The following is a 21,388-nucleotide window of genomic DNA, read 5'->3' as shown; positions in this document are numbered from 1 at the left end:
CAAAAAGAACAAAGAACAAAGAACAGTACAGCACAGGAAACAGGCCCTTCGGCCCTCCAAGCCTGTACCGCTCCTTGGTCCAACTAGACCAATCGTTTGTATCCCTCCATTCCCAGGCTGCTCATGTGACTATCCAGGTAAGTCTTAAACGATGTCAGCGTGCCTGCCTCCACCACCCTACTTGGCAGCACATTCCAGGCCCCCACCACCCTCTGTGTAAAAAACGTCCCTCTGATATCTGAGTTATACTTCGCCCCTCTCACCTTGAGCCCGTGACCTCTCGTGATCGTCACCTCCGACCTGGGAAAAAGCTTCCCACTGTTCACCCTATCTATACCCTTCATAATCTTGTACACCTCTATTAGAACCCCCCTCATTCTCCGTCTTTCCAAGGAGAACAACCCCAGTCTACCCAATCTCTCCTCATAGCCAAGACCCTCCATACCAGGCAACATCCTGGTAAACCTTCTCTGCACTCTCTCTAACGCCTCCACGTCCTTCTGGTAGTGCGGTGACCAGAACTGGACGCAGTACTCCAAATGTGGCCTAACCAGCGTTCTATACAGCTGCATCATCAGACTCCAGCTTTTATACTCTATACCCCATCCTATAAAGGCAAGCATACCATATGCCTTCTTCACCACCTTCTCCACCTGTGTTGCCACCTTCAAGGATTTGTGGACTTGCACACCTAGGTCCCTCTGTGTTTCTATACTCCTGATGACTCTGCCATTTATTGTATAACTCCTCCCTACATTATTTCTTCCAAAAAATTAGAACAGTTCCAGCTGGGACTGTCCCTGAACGCGTTTACACTGCACTCACTCTCAGAGTAATCACTTCCAGTCATCAACTTGTCCCCAATCTTCACAACATTCCAGAATTCAGTCGAGAGATGATGTGTAAATCTAGACCTCTGAGAAATACACGTCTCTCCTCTGAATAGAGTGAGATATTGGGATAATTCAGTACACAGTCATAGGATCCCTGCAGTGCAGAAAGAGGCCATTCAGCCCATCGAGTCTGCACCAACTCTCTGACAGAATATTCCACCCAGGTGCTATCCACGTGACCCCATGTATTTAACTCACTAATCCCCCTAAACTGCACACCATGGAACACTGCAGGACAGTTTAGCATGGCCAATCCCCCTAAACTGCACACCATGGAACACTGCAGGACAGTTTAGCATGGCCAATCCCCCTAACCTGCGCACCTTGGAACACTGCAGGACAGTTTAGCATGGCCAATCCCCCTATCCTGCATATCTCTGGACTTCCCTTTTAGCTTGTGTTTCTCAAAGGCGGTGGAGTTGATGATTCTGTCACACTGGGACAGTTGTGCGTGTGTGTTCCTCGTGGTGGGGTTGGATATCTTACTCTGCAGCATGTTTGTCCCTCTTCAGTGAGTCCAACACTTGAAGCGTAACCTCCACCCCCACCTCCCCCCCCCGCCCCTCCCCCGATCTCTCTATTGTCAGCCACCTCGGCAGTTCCAGGAAACACAACATAAACATGAGAACCAGCATCTTGTCTTTCAAGAAGGCACTTCCTGCCTCAGCAATCAGCTTGGACAATGTTTGATTATAAGTGCAGCTTGAATTATAGAAGATTGCGATTTTGCAGATTGTTCCTCTGGTGCTATTAGGATTCTGATTGTGGAAGCAGGAAGAGTTCACGTCCCAACTCCACCTTTTCAGCACCTGAACTCGAAGCAGTGCAGGCCTCTGCAGCAATGTAGATGTCTGTAGTAACCTAGGTCTCTGCAGAAATGAATTTACATAACATTGCCAATTGGTCTTCCTCATTAAGCGAATCGTTTCAGCTCTGATATATTCTGACTAAAATTGGCACAGTGGTTCGCACTGCTGCCTCACAGCGCCAGGGACCTGGGGTGGCACAGTGGCACAGTGATTAGCATTGCTGCCTCACAGCGCCAGGGACCTGGGGCGGCACAGTGGCACAGTGGTTAGCACTGCTGCCTCACAGTGCCAGAGACCCGGGTTCAATTCCCGGCTTGGGTCACTGTCTGTGTGGAGTCTGCACGTTCTCCCCGTGTCTGCGTGGGTTTCCCCCGGATGCTCCGGTTTCCCCCCACAGTCTGAAAGACGTGCTAGTTAGGTGCATTGGCCACGCTAAATGCTCCCTCAGTGTAACCCAAACAGGCACCGGAGTGTGGCGACCAGGGGATTTTCACAGTAACTTCATTGCGGTGTTAATGTAAGTCTACTTGTGACACTAATAAATAAACTTTAAATAATAAAGCTCAGTGTTTTGGATCCGCTCATAATTACAGGTTTCTCCGAGATATTCAGCACAGATTTCGGAAAGATGCAAAAACAACAGGGTTGTTGTGGTGGGTGATTTTAACTTTCCCTATATCGATTGGGACTCACTTACTGCTAGGGGTTTGGATGGGGCAGAATTTGTAAGGAGCGTCCAGGAGGCTTTCTTGAAAACAGTATGTAAATAGACCAACTCAGGAAGGAGCCATATTAGACCTGGTATTGGGGAATGAGCCCGGCCAGGTGATCGAGGTTCCAGTAGGAGGGCATTTCAGGAACAGTGATCATAATTCCATAAGTTTTAAGGTGCTTGTGGATAAGGACAAGAGTGGTCCTCGGGTGAAGGTGTTAAATTGGGGGAAGATACAACAACATGAGGCAGGATCTGGGGAGGGTAGATTGGGGGAGGCTGTTTGAGGGTAAATCAATATCCGACATGTGGGAGTCTTTCAAATGTCAGTTGATTGGAATTCAGGAGCAGTGAGGATGAAGGACAAGTGTGGCAAGTATTGGGAACCCTGGGTAACGAGGGGTATTATGAGCCTTGTCAAAAAGGAAAAGGAAGCATGTGTAAGGTCTAAAAGGCTGAGGACAGATGAAGCCATTGAAGAATATAAAGAACGTAGGAAGAAACTTAAGGAAGGAGTTAGGAGGAAGGAGATTTGGACAGGCTGAGTGAGTGGGCGAGGATCTGGCAGATGGAGTATAACGTTGACAAATGCGAGGTTATTCACTTTGGAGGAAATAATAGCAAATTGGATTATTATCTAAGTGGAAAAGAATTACAACATGCTACTGTGCAAAGGGACCTGGGGGTCCTTGTGCATGAGACGCAAAAACCCAATCTGCAGGTGCAACAGGTGATCAAGAAGGCAAATGGGATGTTGGCCTATATCGCAAGGGGGATAGAATATAAAAGCAGAGATGTCTTGCTGCATCTGTACAGGGCATTGGTGAGGCCGCAGCTGGAATACTGTGTGCAGTATTGGTCCCCTTATTTGCGGAAGGATATATTGGCCTTGGAGGGAGTGCAGAGAAGGTTCACCAGGTTGATACCAGAGATGAGGGGTGTTGATTATGAGGAGAGACTGAGCAGATTGGGTTTGTACTCGTTGGAATTTAGAAGGCTGAGGGGGGATCTTATAGAGACCTATAAGATAATGAAAGGGCTGGATAGGGTAGAGGTGGAGAGATTCTTTTCACTTAGAAAGGAAGCTAGAACTAGAGGGCACAGCCTCAAAATAAAGGGGGGTCAGTTTAGGACAGAGTTGAGGAGGAACTTCTTCTCTCAGAGGGTGGTGAATCTCTGGAATTCTCTGCCCACTGAAGTGGTGTGGCTACCTCGTTGGATATGTTTAAATCACGGGTAGATAGATTCCTGATCGGTAAGGGAATTAGGGGTTATGGGGATCAGGCGGGTAAGTGGAACTGATCCACTTCAGATCAGCCATGATCTTATGAATGGTGGGGCAGGCTCGAGGGGCTAGATGGCCTACTCCTGCTCCTATTTCTTATGTTCTTACAACACTGAGATCTAGGAACAACATCAATTGTAGGAGAGGAGAATTGTAAACCAGCTGAGGGGCTTGAGGTTGTTTTCGTTAGAGAGAAGAAGGTTAAGAGATGACTTAATAGAGGCATACAAGATGATCAGAGGATTAGATAGGGTGGATAGTGAGAGCCTTTTTCCTCGGATGGTGATGGCTAGCACGAGGGGCCATAGCTTTAAATTGAGGGGTGATAGATATAGGACAGATGTTAGAGGTAGGTTCTTTACTCCGAGAGTAGTAAGGGCGTGGAATGCCCTGCCTGCAGCAGTAGTGGACTCGCCAACATTAAGAGCATTCAAATGGTTATTGGATAAACATATGGATGATATTGGAATAGTGTAGGTTAGATGGGCTTTAGATTGGTTTCACTGGTCGGCGCAACATCGAGGGCCGAAGGGCCTGTACTGCGCTGTAATGTTCTATGTTCTAATGGGTCATTTGAATTAGACCTGAGGTGAAGTAAATCATGCTTATCCGAGTCAAGAGGAAACATTTATGATCCAGGCCGGCTCCATAAATCACTTTGGAGTTTCTGACCTGAGCCATAACAATTGTGAGAAATTGGGCGTGAACCTGGTTCCTCGGCTCTCTCGCGATCTTACCGGCTCACCCAGCCTATTGGCCAATGGGCCGCGACGGTAAGATCACCCCCTCAGGAATCGCATCATATCGGAATTCTTCGAGATGTCGAAGGAATGATTGACGAGGGAAGGCCTGTGGATGTTGTCTACGTGGACTTTAGTAAGGCATTCGACAAGGTCCCTCATGGCAGGCTGGCGCAAAAGATTAAATCTCACGGGATCAGCGGTGAACTAGCTAGATGGATTCAGAACAGGCTTGACAATGGAAGATAGAGGGCCGCGGTGGAAGGATGTTTTTCTGGATGGAGGTCTGTAACTAGTGGTGTTCCGCAGGGATCAGTGCTGGGACCTCTGCTGTTTGTGATATATATAAATGACTTGGAAGAAAACATAGCTGGTCTGATTAGCAAGTTTGCGGATGATACTGTGATTGGCGGAGTCGCGGATAGTGATGAAGATTATCAGAGAATACAGCAGGATAGAGATAGGCTGAAAAAATGGGCGGAGAAATGGCAGATGGAATTTATTCCAAACAAATGCGAAGTGATGCATTTTGGTAAATCCAATTCAGGTGGGAGCTATAAAATAAATGGCAGAACCATCAGGAGCATAGACACACGGAGAGATCTGGGAGCACAGGTCATCAGAACCTTAAAAGTGGCAGCACACGTGGAAAAGATAGTGAAGAAAGCCTTCATCAGACGGGGCACAGAGTACAAATTATGTTACAGTTGTATAAACCGTTGGTTAGGCCACATTTGGGATACTGTGTTCAATTCTGGTCACCACATTACCAGAAAGATGTGGAGGCTTTGGAGAGAGTGCAGGAAAGGTTTACCAGGATGTTGCCTGGTATGGAGGGTGTTAGCTATGAGGAGAGAAACTGGGATTGTTCTCCCTGGAAAGACGGAGCCTGAGGGGGTGACCTGATAGAAGTTTATAAAATTATGAGGGGTATAGCTAGGGTGAACAGTTGGAAGCTTTTTCCCAGGGCAGAAATGACAATTACAAGTTCAAGATAAAGAGGGGAAGTTTTTTACACAGAGGGTGGTGGGGGTCTGGAATGCGCTGCCAAGTGAGGTGATTGAGGCAGTTACGTTAGCCACATTTAAGACTTATCTGGATAGACACATGAACAAATGGAATAGAGGGATGTAAGCGGTTGGTTTAGATAGGACAATGTGATCGGCACAGGCTTGGCGGGCCGAAGGGCCTGTTCCTGTGCTGTACTGTTCCTGAGAGATCAGGAAGCGAGTGGGAGTCAGTGGTTGCAGCAAACTTGAATTTGAAGGCGTCACATACAGAACTTGTCTCAGAGAGAATCTTCCTGGTGTTGGCCTGAATATTTGCAGAATATTTTACCATTAATCCCATTCATAATTCTAGCTGTCGAATCGCTGGTAAATTTTAAGGGTGAGTATTTGTGAAGTCAATCTGAGGGTACAGTTGTGATGTTTGTAAAGTTTGGGTAAGAGCTAAGCCTGAATAACACACTGTCCATCTGGTGTATCAGTCGCCGACTCCGGGCTGGGCTGAAAAATGGCAAATGGAGTTTAACCCTGATAAATGTGAGGTGATTCATTTTGGTAGGACTAATTTAAATGTGGATTACAGGGTCAAAGGTAGGGTCCTGAAGACTGTGGAGGAACAGAGAGATCTTGGGGTTCATATCCACAGATCTCTAAAGGTTGCCACTCAAGTGGATAGAGCTGTGAAGAAGGCCTATAGTGTGTTAGCTTTTATTAACAGGGGGTTGGAGTTTCAGAGCCGTGGGGTTATGCTGCAACTGTACAGGACCTTGGTGAGACCACATTTGGAATATTGTGTGCAGTTCTGGTCACCTCACTATAAGAAAGATGTGGAAGCGCTGGAAAGAGTGCAGAGGAGATTTACCAGGATGCTGCCTGGTTTGGAGGGTAGGTCTTATGAGGAAAGGTTGAGGGAGCTAGGGCTGTTCTCTCTGGAGCGGAGGAGGCTGAGGGGAGACTTAATAGGGGTTTATAAAATGATGAAGGGGATAGATAGAGTGAACGTTCAAAGACTATTTCCTCGGGTGGATGGAGCTATTACAAGGGGGCATAACTATAGGGTTCGTGGTGGGAGATACAGGAAGGATATCAGAGGTAGGTTCTTTACTCAGAGAGTGGTTGGGGTGTGGAATGGACTGCCTGCAGTGATAGTGGAGTCAGACACTTTAGGAACATTTAAGCGGTTATTGGATAGGCACATGGAGCACACCAGGATGATAGGGAATGGGATAGCTTGATCTTGGTTTCAGATAAAGCTCGGCACAACATCGTGGGCCGAAGGGCCTGTTCTGTGCTGTACTGTTCTATGTTCTATCAGTCACTCCGAGCAGCTACCTGAAATCTCTGCATTACTTTTCGAATGGTTTTTGAAGTCTGGTTTTCCATTTTAATTGTCCTACTGGTTTTATCCCCTCTCCACGAGTACCAGATTCCAAAGTGCCGAGTCTGAGAGATGGATCAGTTTGCGATCAGTTGCAGTGGAGCCTAACTCTGAGCATGCGTCTTCCCATTTTCCTCACAACAACTATATCATTGGCAGAAGGAGATTTCCACCCCCACTGTAAGGAGACTGGATAGTCTTGGATTGTGTGGTAAACCACTGTTAGCTTATTGCCTGTGTGTGTGTGACATGCCTGGGCATGCCCCTGCCGGCCCTGCCTGGGACTCCTCCCCCCCAGTCCAGGTATAAAGGTGACTGCTCCCAACCCCCCTGCCTCAGTCGCCGGACCAGTTCATCAGCATGGGTGTGCTCCAAGTCTTTTGCAAATAAAAGCCTATTTGTTCTTGCATACAAACTAGTCTTTGCTTGATTGATAGTGCATCAGATTGTTTCCTTTAGAGCAGAGAAGGCTGAGGGGGGACATGATTGAGGTGTATAAGATTCTGAGGGATATAGACAGGGTGAGTAGGAAGCTGCTGTTCCCCTTGGTTGAGGGGTCAATCATAAGGGGGCACACTTTAGGGAGAGGGGGCAGGAGATTCAGGGGGGATTTGAGAAAAAACTTTTCACTCAGAGGGTGGTGGGAATCTGGAATGCGCTGCCTGGGAAGGTAGTGGAGGCTGGAAACCTTACAACCTTTAAAAAATATTTGGATGAGCACTTGAAAACATTCAAGGATATGGGACAGGTGCTGGAAAATGGGATTAGCGCGACTTTAGTGGTAGTTACTGTCGGTGCTGACTTGATGGGCCAAAGGGCCTCTTCTGTATCGTATGACTCAATGACACTGGATCCCGCTGACACCTCTCCGTATTTTCCCTGGGTATGGCGGTGGGTGGGAGTTGGGGGCAGGTGGACAATGGGAATTATTGAACGTAGCTATTGAGCTGCTGGGATGAGGGGGATTTCCTCCTCATTAGTCTCAACGTTGTCAAAGTGATAAATGATTCAGTGTGGAAGCTTGTGGATTGAGAATGAGCTGTGTTTGAACAGGAAACATTCTGTTCATTTTTACTGTAATAACTCAAATATATTCCTTTGTTCTGTCACTCCCGGCCCTCCTGTCAGGATTGTAACCCCTTGTTCACTGAGGCGCTGAATCCAGGATGGTTCCCTGGCTTGCTGAACCACTCACCTAGAACAAAACAAAGAACAAAGAACAATACAGCACAGGAACAGGCCCTTCGGCCCTCCAAGCCCGCACCGCTCCCTGGTCCAAACTAGACCATTCTTTTGTATCCCTCCATTCTCACTCCGTTCATGTGGCTATCCAGATAAGTCTTAAACGTTCCCAGTGTGTCCGCCTCCACCACCTTGCCTGGCAGCGCATTCCAGGCCCCCACCACCCTCTGCGTAAAATACGTCCTTCTGTCTGTGTTAAATCTCCCCCCCTTCACCTTGAACCTATGACCCCTCGTGAACGTCACCACCGACCTGGGAAAAAGCTTCCCACCGTTCACCCTATCTATGCCTGATCACCCCAGTTACACCTTCTTCCAGATCGTTTATATAAATCACAAACAGCAGAGGTCCCAATACAGAGCCCTGCGGAACACCACTAGTCACCGGCATCCAGCCGGAAAAAGATCCTTCCACTACCACCCTCTGTCTTCTGTGACCAAGATGTGTAGATGCCGGCGTTGGACTGGGGTAAGCACAGTAAGAAGTCTCACAACACCAGGTTAAAGTCCAACAGGTTTATTTGGTAGGAAATACCATAAGCTTTCGGAGCAATGCTCCTTCGTCAGATGGAGTGGTCTCTCCATCTTATGTTGACCACTTATGTGAGACCACTCCATCTGACGAAGGAGCATTGCTCCGAAAGCTTATGGTATTTGCTACCAAATAAACCTGTTGGACTTTAACCTGGTGTTGTGAGACTTCTTACTGTTCTGTGACCAAGCCAGTTCTCCACCCATCTAGCCACCTCCCCCTTTATCCTAGCTGGAGTCTGGAAGCCAGACCCGGCAGAGAAAGCTTTCCAGTCGGGGTTGGAGCCCGGTGGGTACACAACCCAAACTGTGCTCCAAAAGATACTGGAAAAAAAAACCATGCAGACTTATTGCAGAGCTTTTGAATCATTTTATTATATATTTAGCTGCCCAGAGAGTGCTGAGAATGTGGAAGTGGCTGCCACAGGGAGTGGCTGAGGTAAACAGAAAGAAGACTGAGGGGGAAGCTGGGTGCACTCACACGGGATAAATAAAGGGTTGCTGACAGAATGAAATGAAGTGGGTGGCGGGAGCTTAAAGAGTGGCACAGACTAGTTCAGCTGAATGGCCTGTTCCTGTGCTCTAAACCTCACACACAAATCTGTTAAATATGCACTTTATTGATCTATGGGCCTTCGCCACTCTCTCTCTCCAATAGTTACACTGATCCGTTCACGGAACCCGCTTTAGATTTTCATAGACGGGTTCGGTAGATTCTGCGTGTGTTTGGTATGATCCCGAATCTGCCTCTGTCTGTCGCGGTTTTGGCTCCTGTCTCGAGTGCTGCGTTTGACTGTGTGGAACATTCACATACACAGCCTCATCGGTGGTGTTGTAGTATACCTGCAAAACAACAAGATCAACGTAAAACAAAGCTCCTTCACCCTCCAGGGACTGGGTTTTGCTTTACTGAATAAGGTCTGGCAAATTACCTCTTTGTGTGCGTGTGAGTGGTGCATGTGTGTGCGCGCGTGTACATGTCTGTGTGTGCCTGTGCGCGCACGTGTGTGCACGCACGTGTGTGCGTGTGCATGCATGTGCGTGTGTGTGTGCGCGTGTGAGCGAGTGCGATGATCTTGATCCAACAGGGGCAGGGTTTTTTCTGCTGCTGAGTGTGGGATTGTGAGTGCTGAGGTTCGGAGGGTGGGGGCAGTAGCACTCCACACTGAGTCAGCTAGTTGGGCAATCGGGTTCTTTCTGGATTTGACCTTGGTTGCAGCTGTTTTGAGGTGTTTCTGGAAGGTCCGTGTCCTATCCAGGGTCACTGTGAGGTCAGCTGGAATTGGCTGGTGCTTTATCTTCCAACCATTCATTCGGATGTTGAGCTCTTTGTTGTTTTTTTGAAGATGGAACAAGCAGGAGAGTGTTTGTACAGGGCTTGGCTCGAGTCGATGTGTTGCAAAATCAGTCACATTTTCACAAGTCTTATTCAGATTACAAAAGCAGGGAAGTCATGTTGGAGTTGCTTAGAACTTTGGTGAGGCTACAGCTGGAGTACTGTGTGCAGTTCTGGCCAAGATGTGGAGATGCTGGCGTTGGACTGGGGTGGGCACAGTAAGAAGTCCCACAACACCAGGTTAAACTCACCTGTTGAAGGAGCAGCGTTCCGAAAGCTCATGATTCCAAATAAACCTGTTGGATTTTAACCTGGTGTTGTGAGACTTCTTACAATTCTGGTCAACACATTATCGGAAGGATGTGATCGCACTGGAGGGGGTGCAGAGGAGATTCACCAGGATGCTGCCTGGGATCGAGCATTTCAGTTATGAAGAGAGGTTGGATAGGCTTGGGCTATTTTCGTTGGAGCAGAGAAGACTGAGGGAAAATCTGATTGAGTTGTACAAAACTATGAGATACATGGACAGAGTGGATAGGGAGCAGCTGTTCCCCTTAGTTGAAGGGTCAGTCACGAGGGGACACAGGTGCAAGGTGAGGGGGGGGGGGGGATGTGAGGAAAACCCTTTTTACCCAGAGGGTGGTGACGGTCTGGAATGCGCTGCCTGGGATGTGCTTGGTAGAGGCGGGATGCCTCACATTCTTTACAAAGTATTTGGATGAATGATTGGCACGTTCAGGGCTATGGGCCAAGTGCTGGTAAATGGGTTTTGGTGGGAGGTCAGCTGTTTCTAATGTGTCGGTGCAGACTCGATGGGCTGAAGGGCCTCTTCTGCGCTGTGTGTTTCTGCGAAAAGAACTGACCCCAGAACAGAGTTCGTCCAGAACAGGACCAGTCCTGAATTCCCATTACTTTCAGTTGAAGGGCAAGCTGGGAGAAGTAGGGAATCCTGGATAACTCGGGATATTGAGGCTCTGGGAAAGAAGAGGAAGGAGGCATTTGACATGCATGGGCAACTGGGATCAAGTGGTTCCCTTGAAGAGTATAGAGGGTGTCAGTGTAGACTTGAGAGAGAAATCAGGAGGGTAAAAAGAGGACACGAGATTGCTTTGGAGATAAGGCAAAGGAGAATCCAAAGAGCTTCTACAAATACATTAAGGAGAAAAGAGTAACAAGGGAGAGAGTAGGGCCTCTTAAGGATCAACAAGGTCATCTATGTGTGGATCCACAAGAGATGGGTGAGATCCTAAATGAATATTTCTCATCAGTATTTACTGTTGAGAAAGGCATGGATGTTAGTGAACTTGGATAAATAAATAGTGATGTCTTGAGGAGTGTACATATAGCATAGGAGATGGTGCTGGAAGTCTTAAAGCGCATCAAGGTAGATAAATCCCCAGGACCTGATGAAGTCAATCCCAGGACACTTTGGGAGGCTAGGGAGGAAATTACGGGTCCCCTAGCAGAGATATTTGAATCATTGATAGTCACAGGTGAGGTGCCTGAAGATTGGAGGGTGGCAAATGTTGTGCCTTTGTTTAAGAAGGGCTGCAGGGAAAAGCCTGGGAACTACAGGCCAGTGAGCCCAACATCTGTAGTGGGTAAGTTGTCAGAAAGTATTCTGAGAGATAGGATCTACAGGCATTTAGAGAGGCAAGGACTGATTAGGGACAGTCAGCATGGCTTTGTGAGTGGAAAATCATGTCTCGCAAATTTGATTGAGTTTTTTGAAGGGGTAACCAAGAAGGTAGATGAGGGCAGTGCAGTCGTTGTTTTCTACATGGACTTCAGCAAACCTTTGGCAAGGTATCGCACGGTAGGTTGTTGCATAAGGTTAAACTCACGGGATCCGGGATAAGGTAGCTAAATGGATACAAAATTAGCTTGATGACAGAGGGTGGTTGTAGAGGGTTGTTTTTCAAACTGGAGCCTGTGACCAGCGGTGTGCCTCAGGGATCAGTGCTGGGTCCACTGTTATTTGTCATTTTTATTCATGATTTGGATGAGAATATAGGAGGCATGGTTAGTAAGTTTGCAGATGACACCAAGATTGGTGGCATAGTGAACAGTGAAGAAGGTTATCTAGGATTGCAACGGGATCTTGATCAATTGGGTCAGTGAGCTGATGAATGACAGATGGAGTTTAATTAAGATAAATGTGAGGCTCTGCATTTTGGTAGATCGAACCAGGGCAGGACTTACTCAGTTAATGGTAGGGCGTTGGGGAGAGTTACAGAACAAAGAGATCTAGAGGTACATGTTCATAGCTCCTTGAAAGTGGAGTCACAGGTGGACAGAGTGGTGAAGAAGGCATTCGGCATGCTTGGTTTCATTGGTCAGAACATTGAATACAGGAGTTGGGACGTCTTGTTGAAGTTGTACAAGACATTGGTAAGGCCACACGAGGAATACTGTGTACAGTCCTGGTCACCCTATTATAGAAAGGATATTATTAAACTAGAAAGAGTGCAGAAAAGATTTACTAGGATGCTACCAGGACTTGGTTTGAGTTATAAGGAGAGGCTGGATAGACCGGGACTTTTTTCCCTGTAGCTTAGGAGGCTTAGAGGTGATCTTATAGAGGTCTATAAAATAATGAGGGGCATCGATAAAGTAGATAGTCAATATCTTTTCCTAACGGTAAGGGAGTCTAAAACTGGAGGGCATAGGGAGAGATACAAAAGTGTCCAGGGGGGCAATTTTTTCACACACAAGGTGATGAGTGTCTGGAACAAGCTGCCAGAGGTAGCAGTAGAGGCGGGTACAATTTTGTCTTTTAAAAAGCATTTAGACAGTTACATGGGTAGGATGGGTATAGAGGGATATGGGCCAAACACGGGCAATTGGGATGAGCTTAGTGGTAAAAACTGGGCAGCATGGACAGGTTGGGCCTAAGGGCCCGTTTCCATGCTGCAAACCTTTATGACTCTAAGTGATCAGCATGACCCTGGCTCCCTGTGCATGTTGCTGTGAGGTTGTGTTGGGTTTTCTATGACTATAGAATTAGTCTTGGGCAGGACCAGCAACATCTGTCCAGATGTTGGGCGGGGAGAATTCTGGAGTAGAATTCATAAGAGATTTAAAGGAAGCAGAACCAGCTTACCGGGTGCTCTGTTGTGTCTTCAGCTGAAGCCTACAGGAGAGATAGACACTGATTAGAGTCTCACGGTGTGAATGGAAAATAATCTGATTCATTAATATTTGGCAAAGTCATATCTGGCTAATCCAATAGAATTTTTTTTAAAATCTATCTTTATTGAAGATTTTTCTTTTTTTTTACAAATAATGCAACAAACCCTGAGAGTACAGCACAGCATAACCATTTTTCAACAAATGTATGTGGGAAGAGACAGAAAAAATACCAAGTTTGTTCGGATTATACATTGAACCCAGCTCCTCACATCACACAGAGAATGCAAGGACACATCGGAGAATGGAAGCTCTCAGGATAACAGGATAAGACCGTATATGGCTCAGTAGTGCATGTAGTAGTGGCTTTTGCTACCAGATAAACCTGTTGGACTTTAACCTGGTGTTGTGAGACTTCTTACTCAGTAGTGCACACCCAAGTTTACAAAGTCATGATGATAGAATGACATAACTTTGGAGAAAAGTCAAACATTGTGGAGGCCACAACTTTATAAGGTAAAGGGTCCCATTCCTTACGGAATTTATCCGATTTAGGGCTCAGTAAACAGATCAGCAATTCCACTGGGACAATAATGTGATACCAGTTCTGAATTGAAGGAGGGTCATCACGAATCCATGAGCGAAGGATATTCTTCGATGCTGCAAATGTTCGGATATCGTGCAGCCTTTTCCCCATGAATATCATTTATCTTTTCATCTGGGGGCCCCAGTACTAACAACAAGGGATCAAACTCTAAGACTGTATCAGAGACCCTCCCAAGCTCTTTCAGGACATTAAATTAAGAGGATTTAATCTTAGCACAGGTCCAAAAATAATGCAGAGAGTCAGTCCCCCCGTACCCACCTTGTACTTCAGACACAACAAGGATGCAGGGGAACATAACAATGTCTTAAACTTAGAATAATATGCAGACAGTGTAATATCCTAAGCTGAGTCTCTTTTGTTCTGTAACAAACTGAGATATTATTGGCATATTCCCAAATGTCACCCCATGTCTCCAATGTGTGTGGAACCCGTACCCCAGTGAGGGTCAGTGTGTGTGGGACCCGTACCCCAGTGAGGGTCAGTGTGTGTGGAACCTGTACCGCAGTGAGAGTCAGTGTGTGTGGAACCCGTACCCCAGTGAGAGTCAGTGTGTGTGGAACTCTACCCCAGTGAGAGTCAGTGTGTGTGGAACTCTACCCCAGTGAGAGTCAGTGTGTGTGGGACCCGTACCCCAGTGAGAGTCAGTGTGTGTGGAACTCTACCCCAGTGAGAGTCAGTGTGTGTGGAACTCTACCCCAGTGAGAGTCAGTATGTGTGGAACCCGTACCCCAGTGAGAGCCAGTGTGTGTGGGACCCGTACCCCAGTGAGAGTCAGTATGTGTGGAACCCGTACCCCAGTGAGAGTCAGTGTGTGTGGAACCTGTACCCCAGTGAGAGTCAGTGTGTGTGGAACTGTACCCCAGTGAGAGTCAGTGTGTGTGGGACCCGTCCCCCAGTGAGAGTCAGTGTGTGTGGAACTGTTCCCCAGTGAGAGTCAGTGAGTGTGGGACCCGTACCCCAGTGAGAGTCAGTGAGTGTGGAACTGTACCCCAGTGAGAGTCAGTGTGTGTGCAACTGTACCCCAGTGAGAGTCAGTGTGTGTGGAACTGTACCCCAGTGAGAGTCAGTGTGTGTGGGACCCGTATCCCAGTGAGAGTCAGTGTGTGTGGAACTGTACCCCAGTGAGAGTCAGTGTGTGTGGAACCCGTACCCCAGTGAGAGTCAGTGTGTGTGGAACTGTACCCCAATGAGAGTCAGTGTGTGTGGAACCCGTACCCCAGTGAGAGTCAGTGTGTGTGGAACTGTACCCCAATGAGAGTCAGTGTGTGTGGAACTGTACCCCAGTGAGAGTCAGTGTGTGTGGAACTGTACCCCAGTGAGAGTCAGTGTGTGTGGGACCCGCACCCCAGTGAGAGTCACTGGCCCGATTCCGGGGCTGGGCGAGGTTTGAAAATGAAGGTGGAAGATGTTTTGGAGGAGTTTAATTTCACTGAGAGGAACTGGTAAATTCTCACCTGGTTATGATGAATTATAGATTGTGCATAGTGATCATTTTGATTTTTATAGCTCGTCTAATGAAGAAATAAAAATACGTTAAAATGGTGTTTGTCCTTGTGTTGGACAGCATTCAGAAAGCAGCACACATCGGGAACTTGGTCAAACACTGACCTTGGGGTCAGCTGTGAGATTGGGTCAAATACTGACCTTCCACCCTTGGGTCAGCTTTTACTGTGGGTCAGATAATGACCTTTGACCAGGTCAAGCACCTAAGAGTAGTGATCTGAATCTCTCCTTGCTCTCTGGGCCCTGAGCCAGCCAATCCTCTCCAACATCTACACAAACAGTCCAGCCTTTTCAAACAGGGATTTGAAAGGCAGGAGGAACTTACAGAGAGACACGGCCTCCTCAGGGTGTCTCTTTCACTGAGGTACACCTTATGAAATGCGGCGACACTGTTGGAGATGCAGCAGCCAATGTGTACCCAGCAAGATCCCACAGGCAACAATGTCATCACGACCAGGTGGCCTGTTTAATCACGCAAATAAAAGTAAAATACTGCGGATGCTGCAAATCTGAACTAAAGACAGAAAAAGCTGGAAACTCTCTGCCACTTCCTGTGGAGAGAGAAACAGAGTTAACGTTTCGAGGTTGTGTGATTCTCCTTCAGATCTTCAAGCAGTTAACTGTACTTTTCCCTCCACTGGTGCTGCCAGCTCTGCTGGGATTTCCAGCACTTTCTGTTTATAGAACAGTTTCAGGGCGTTGGTTGGAGGATCGATTTTGGACACTCGGGAAAGTGTCTCCTGCTCTTCCTCCAATGAGAATATCAGAGCAACTTGAGATAGGCCCAGGTTTAACATTTGAACCAAAATATGGCGCCGCTGACAGCACTGCCTCTCCAACAGTGCAGCACTCCCTCAGTACTGACCCTCCAACAGTACGGCACTCCCTCAGTACTGACCCTCCAACAGTGCGGCACTCCCTCAGTACTGCCCCTCCAACAGTGCGGCACTCCCTCAGTACTGACCCTCCAACAGTGCGGCACTCCCTCAGTACTGACCCTCCAACAGTGCGGCACTCCCTCAGTACTGACCCTCCAACAGTGCGGCACTCCCTCAGTACTGACCCTCTGACAATGCGGCACTCCCTCAGTACTGACCCTCTGACAATGCGGCACTCCCTCAGTACTGACTCTCTGACAGTGCGGCACTCCCTCAGTACTGACCCTCTGACAGTGCGGCACTCCCTCAGTACTGACCCTCTGACAGTGCGGCACTCCCTCAGTACTGACCCTCCGACAGTGCGGCACTCCCTCAGCACTGACCCTCCAACAGTGCGGCACTCCCTCAGTACTGACCCTCTGACAGTGCGGCACTCCCTCAGTACTGCCCCTCCGACAGTGTGGCACTCCCTCAGCACTGTCCCTCTGACAGTGTGGCACTCCCTCAGCACTGTCCCTCTGACAGTGCGGCACTCCCTCAGTACTGCCCCTCCGACAGTGTGGCACTCCCTCAGCACTGTCCCTCTGACAGTGTGGCACTCCCTCAGCACTGACCCTCCAACAGTGCGGCACTCCCTCAGTACTGACCCTCTGACAGTGCGGCACTCCCTCAGTACTGACCCTCTGACAGTGCGGCACTCCCTCAGCACTGACCCTCTGACAGTGCGGCACTCCCTCAGTACTGACCCTCTGACAGTGCGGCACTCCCTCAGTACTGACCCTCTGACAGTGCGGCACTCCCTCAGTACTGACCCTCTGACAGTGCGGCACTCCCTCAGTACTGACCCTCTGACAGTGCGGCACTCCCTCAGTACTGACCCTCTGACAGTGCGGCACTCCCTCAGTACTGACCCTCTGACAGTGCGGCACTCCCTCAGTACTGACCCTCTGACAGTGCGGCACTCCCTCAGTACTGACCCTCTGACAGTGTGGCACTCCCTCAGCACTGACCCTCTGACAGTGCGGCACTCCCTCAGTACTGACCCTCTGACAGTGCGGCACTCCCTCAGCACTGTCCCTCTGACAGTGCGGCACTCCCTCAGTACTGACCCTCTGACAGTGTACCACTCCCTCAGCACTGACTCTCTGACAGTGCAGCACTCCCTCAGCACTGACCCTCTGACAGTGCGGCACTCCCTCAGTACTGACCCTCTGACAGTGCAGCACTCCCTCTGCACTGACCCTCTGACAGTGCCTCACTCCCTCAGTACTGACCCTCTGACAGTGTGGCACTCCCTCAGCACTGACCCTCTGACAGTGCGGCACTCCCTCAGTACTGACCCTCTGACAGTGCAGCACTCCCTCAGTACTGACTCTCTGACAGTGCGGCACTCCCTCAGTACTGACCTTCTGACAGTGCGGCACTCCCTCAGCACTGACCCTCTGACAGTGCGGCACTCCCTCAGTACTGACCCTCTGACAGTGCGGCACTCCCTCAGTACTGCCCCTCCGACAGTGCAGCACTCCCTCAGTACTGACCCTCTGACAGTGCGGCGCTCCCTCAGCACTGACCCTCTGACAGTGCGGCACTCCCTCAGTACTGACCCTCTGACAGTGCGGCACTCCCTCAGCACTGACCCTCTGACAGTGCGGCACTCCCTCAGCACTGACCCTCTGACAGTGCAGCACTCCCTCAGCACTGACCCTCTGACAGTGCAGCACTCCCTCAGCACTGACCCTCTGACAGTGCAGCACTCCCTCAGCACTGACCCTCTGACAGTGCAGCACTCCCTCAGCACTGACCCTCTGACAGTGCGGCACTCCCTCAGCACTGACCCTCTGACAGTGCAGCACTCCCTCAGCACTGACCCTCTGACAGTGCAGCACTCCCTCAGCACTGACCCTCTGACAGTGCAGCACTCCCTCAGCACTGACCCTCTGACAGTGCGGCACTCCCTCAGCACTGACCCTCTGACAGTGCAGCACTCCCTCAGCACTGACCCTCTGACAGTGCAGCACTCCCTCAGCACTGACCCTCTGACAGTGCGGCACTCCCTCAGTACTGACCCTCTGACAGTGCGGCACTCCCTCAGTACTGCACAGATGTGTCTGGACTGGGATTCAGAGATGCACAGGGAATGAGGGCTGTCTGGATGGTCAGGTTGACACACAACCCGAGCCACGTGCGCCATTCCCAGACGCTGGAGGACCAGACTCCACACTGCGGCGAGGAGGATGCAGCTTTCGGGGGGAGATGTGGGTAGGGGATGTCTGCTGCTGAGATAATGCGAGAATGAACCTACCGTGGAGTCTGCGTCCTTACTCACAACCTCAGCAGCTCTTCCCGGCTGGATCTGGAACAGGAAATGAAAGTTAAAACCGTTCAACATCCTGAAAACACTAAAACTATCAAAGACACACAACACAGCAGCTCCGTCTGTGAGAGGAGTCACTCCGGCCAGTGCGAGGGGAGTCACTCCGGCCAGTGCGAGGGGAGTCACTCCGCCCAGTGCGAGGGGAGTCACACCGCCCAGTGCGAGGGGAGTCACTCCGCACAGTGCGAGGGGTGTCACTCCGGCCAGTGCGAGGGGAGTCACTCCGGCCAGTGCGAGGGGAGTCACTCCGCCCAGTGCGAGGGGAGTCACTCCGCACAGTGCGAGGGGAGTCACTCCGGCCAGTGCGAGGGGAGTCACTCCGGCCAGTGCGAGGGGAGTCACTCCGCCCAGTGCGAGGGGAGTCACTCCGCACAGTGCGAGGGGAGTCACTCCGGCCAGTGCGAGGGGAGTCACTCCGCACAGTGCGAGGGGAGTCACACCGCCCAGTGCGAGGGGAGTCACACCGCGCAGTGCGAGGGGAGTCACTCCGCCCAGTGCGAGGGGAGTCACTCCGCACAGTGCGAGGGGAGTCACTCCGCACAGTGCGAGGGGAGTCACTCCGCCCAGTGCGAGGGGAGTCACTCCGCCCAGTGCGAGGGGAGTCACTCCGCCCAGTGCGAGGGGAGTCACACCGCACAGTGTGAGGGTAGTCACTCCGCCCAGTGCGAGGGGAGTCACTCCGCCCAGTGTGAGAGGAGTCACTCCGCACAGTGCGAGGGGAGTCACACCGCACAGTGCGAGGGGAGTCACACCGCACAGTGCGAGGGGAGTCACTCCGCCCAGTGCGAGGGGAGTCACTCCGCACAGTGCGAGGGGAGTCACTCCGCCCAGTGCGAGGGGAGTCACTCCGCCCAGTGCGAAGGGAGTCACTCCGCCCAGTGCGAGGGGAGTCACTCCGCCCAGTGCGAGGGGAGTCACTCCGCACAGTGCGAGGGGAGTCACTCCGCACAGTGCGAGGGGAGTCACACCGCCCAGTGCGAGGGGAGTCACACCGCCCAGTGCGAGGGGAGTCACTCCGCACAGTGCGAGGGGAGTCACTCCGCCCAGTGCGAGGGGAGTCATTCCGCACAGTGCGAGGGGAGTCACTCCACACAGTGCGAGGGGAGTCACTCTGCACAGTGCAAGGGGAGTCACTCCGCCCAGTGCGAGGGGAGTCACACCGCACAGTGCGAGGGGAGTCACACCGCCCAGTGCGAGGGGAGTCACACCGCCCAGTGCGAGGGGAGTCACACCGCCCAGTGCGAGGGGAGTCACTCCGCACAGTGCGAGGGGAGTCACTCCGCACAGTGCGAGGGTAGTCACTCCGCACAGTGCGAGGGGAGTCACTCCGCACAGTGCGAGGGGAGTCACACCGCACAGTGCGAGGGGAGTCACACCGCCCAGTGCGAGGGGAGTCACACCGCACAGTGCGAGGGGAGTCACACCGCCCAGTGCGAGGGGAGTCACTCCACACAGTGCGAGGGGAGTCACACCGCACAGTGCGAGGGGAGTCACACCGCCCAGTGCGAGGGGAGTCACACCGCACAGTGCGAGGGGAGTCACACCGCACAGTGCGAGGGGAGTCACACCGCCCAGTGCGAGGGGAGTCACACCGCACAGTGCGAGGGGAGTCACTCCGCCCAGTGCGAGGGGAGTCACTCCGCACAGTGCGAGGGGAGTCACTCCGCACAGTGCGAGGGGAGTCACTCCGCACAGTGCGAGGGGAGTCACTCCGCACAGTGCAAGGGGAGTCACTCCGCACAGTGCGAGGGGAGTCACTCCGCACAGTGCGAGGGGAGTCACTCCACACAGTGCGAGGGGAGTCACTCCGCACAGTGCAAGGGGAGTCACTCCGCCCAGTGCGAGGGGAGTCACACCGCACAGTGCGAGGGGAGTCACACCGCCCAGTGCGAGGGGAGTCACACCGCCCAGTGCGAGGGGAGTCACACCGCCCAGTGCGAGGGGAGTCACTCTGCACAGTGCGAGGGGAGTCACTCCGCACAGTGCGAGGGTAGTCACTCCGCACAGTGCGAGGGGAGTCACTCCGCACAGTGCGAGGGGAGTCACACCGCACAGTGCGAGGGGAGTCACACCGCCCAGTGCGAGGGGAGTCACACCGCACAGTGCGAGGGGAGTCACTCCGCACAGTGCGAGGGGAGTCACACCGCCCAGTGCGAGGGGAGTCACACCGCACAGTGCGAGGGGAGTCACTCCACACAGTGCGAGGGGAGTCACTCCGCACAGTGCGAGGGGAGTCACTCCACACAGTGCGAGGGGAGTCACTCCGCACAGTGCGAGGGGAGTCACACCGCACAGTGCGAGGGGAGTCACACCGCACAGTGCGAGGGGAGTCACTCCACACAGTGCGAGGGGAGTCACTCCGCCCAGTGCGAGGGGAGTCACTCCACACAGTGCGAGGGGAGTCACTCCGCACAGTGCGAGGGGAGTCACACCGCACAGTGCGAGGGGAGTCACTCCACACAGTGCGAGGGCAGTCACTCCGCACAGTGCGAGGGAAGTCACTCCACACAGTGCGAGGGGAGTCACTCCACACAGTGCGAGGGGAGTCACACCGCCCAGTGCGAGGGGAGTCACACCGCACAGTGAGAGGGGAGTCACTCCGCACAGTGCGAGGGGAGTCACACCGCACAGTGCGAGGGGAGTCACACCGCCCAGTGCGAGGGGAGTCACACCGCACAGTGCGAGGGGAGTCACACCGCCCAGTGCGAGGGGAGTCACTCCGCACAGTGCGAGGGGAGTCACACCGCACAGTGCGAGGGGAGTCACTCCGCACAGTGCGAGGGCAGTCACACCGCACAGTGCGAGGGGCGTCACTCCGCACAGTGCGAGGGGAGTCACTCCGCACAGTGCGAGGGGAGTCACACCGCCCAGTGCGAGGGGAGTCACACCGCCCAGTGCGAGGGGAGTCACACCGCACAGTGCGAGGGGAGTCACTCCGCCCAGTGCGAGGGGAGTCACTCCGCAC

At 51.5% G+C, this 21,388-nt stretch overlaps 1 protein-coding gene across 1 annotated transcript in view; it reads right to left on the bottom strand.

The window, feature by feature from the left end:
* Positions 1-8,948: 8,948 nt before the first annotated feature.
* Positions 8,949-21,388, bottom strand: part of LOC144487455 (uncharacterized) — a gene marked incomplete at its 5' end in the record, with an annotated part of 56,801 nt that continues 44,361 nt past the window's right edge. The window contains 4 exons of the mRNA XM_078205541.1: positions 8,949-9,439; positions 13,036-13,065; positions 15,123-15,179; positions 18,352-18,402. Of these exons, the coding sequence (XP_078061667.1) occupies positions 9,269-9,439; positions 13,036-13,065; positions 15,123-15,179; positions 18,352-18,402 (309 nt within the window). The remainder of the gene's footprint in view (positions 9,440-13,035; positions 13,066-15,122; positions 15,180-18,351; positions 18,403-21,388) is intronic.

Source organism: Mustelus asterias, unplaced genomic scaffold, assembly GCF_964213995.1.
Source record: "Mustelus asterias unplaced genomic scaffold, sMusAst1.hap1.1 HAP1_SCAFFOLD_806, whole genome shotgun sequence".
NCBI lineage: Eukaryota > Metazoa > Chordata > Chondrichthyes > Carcharhiniformes > Triakidae > Mustelus > Mustelus asterias.
The sequence above is the reverse complement of the archived record's forward strand: the minus strand, read 5'-3'. Positions and strand labels throughout refer to the sequence as shown.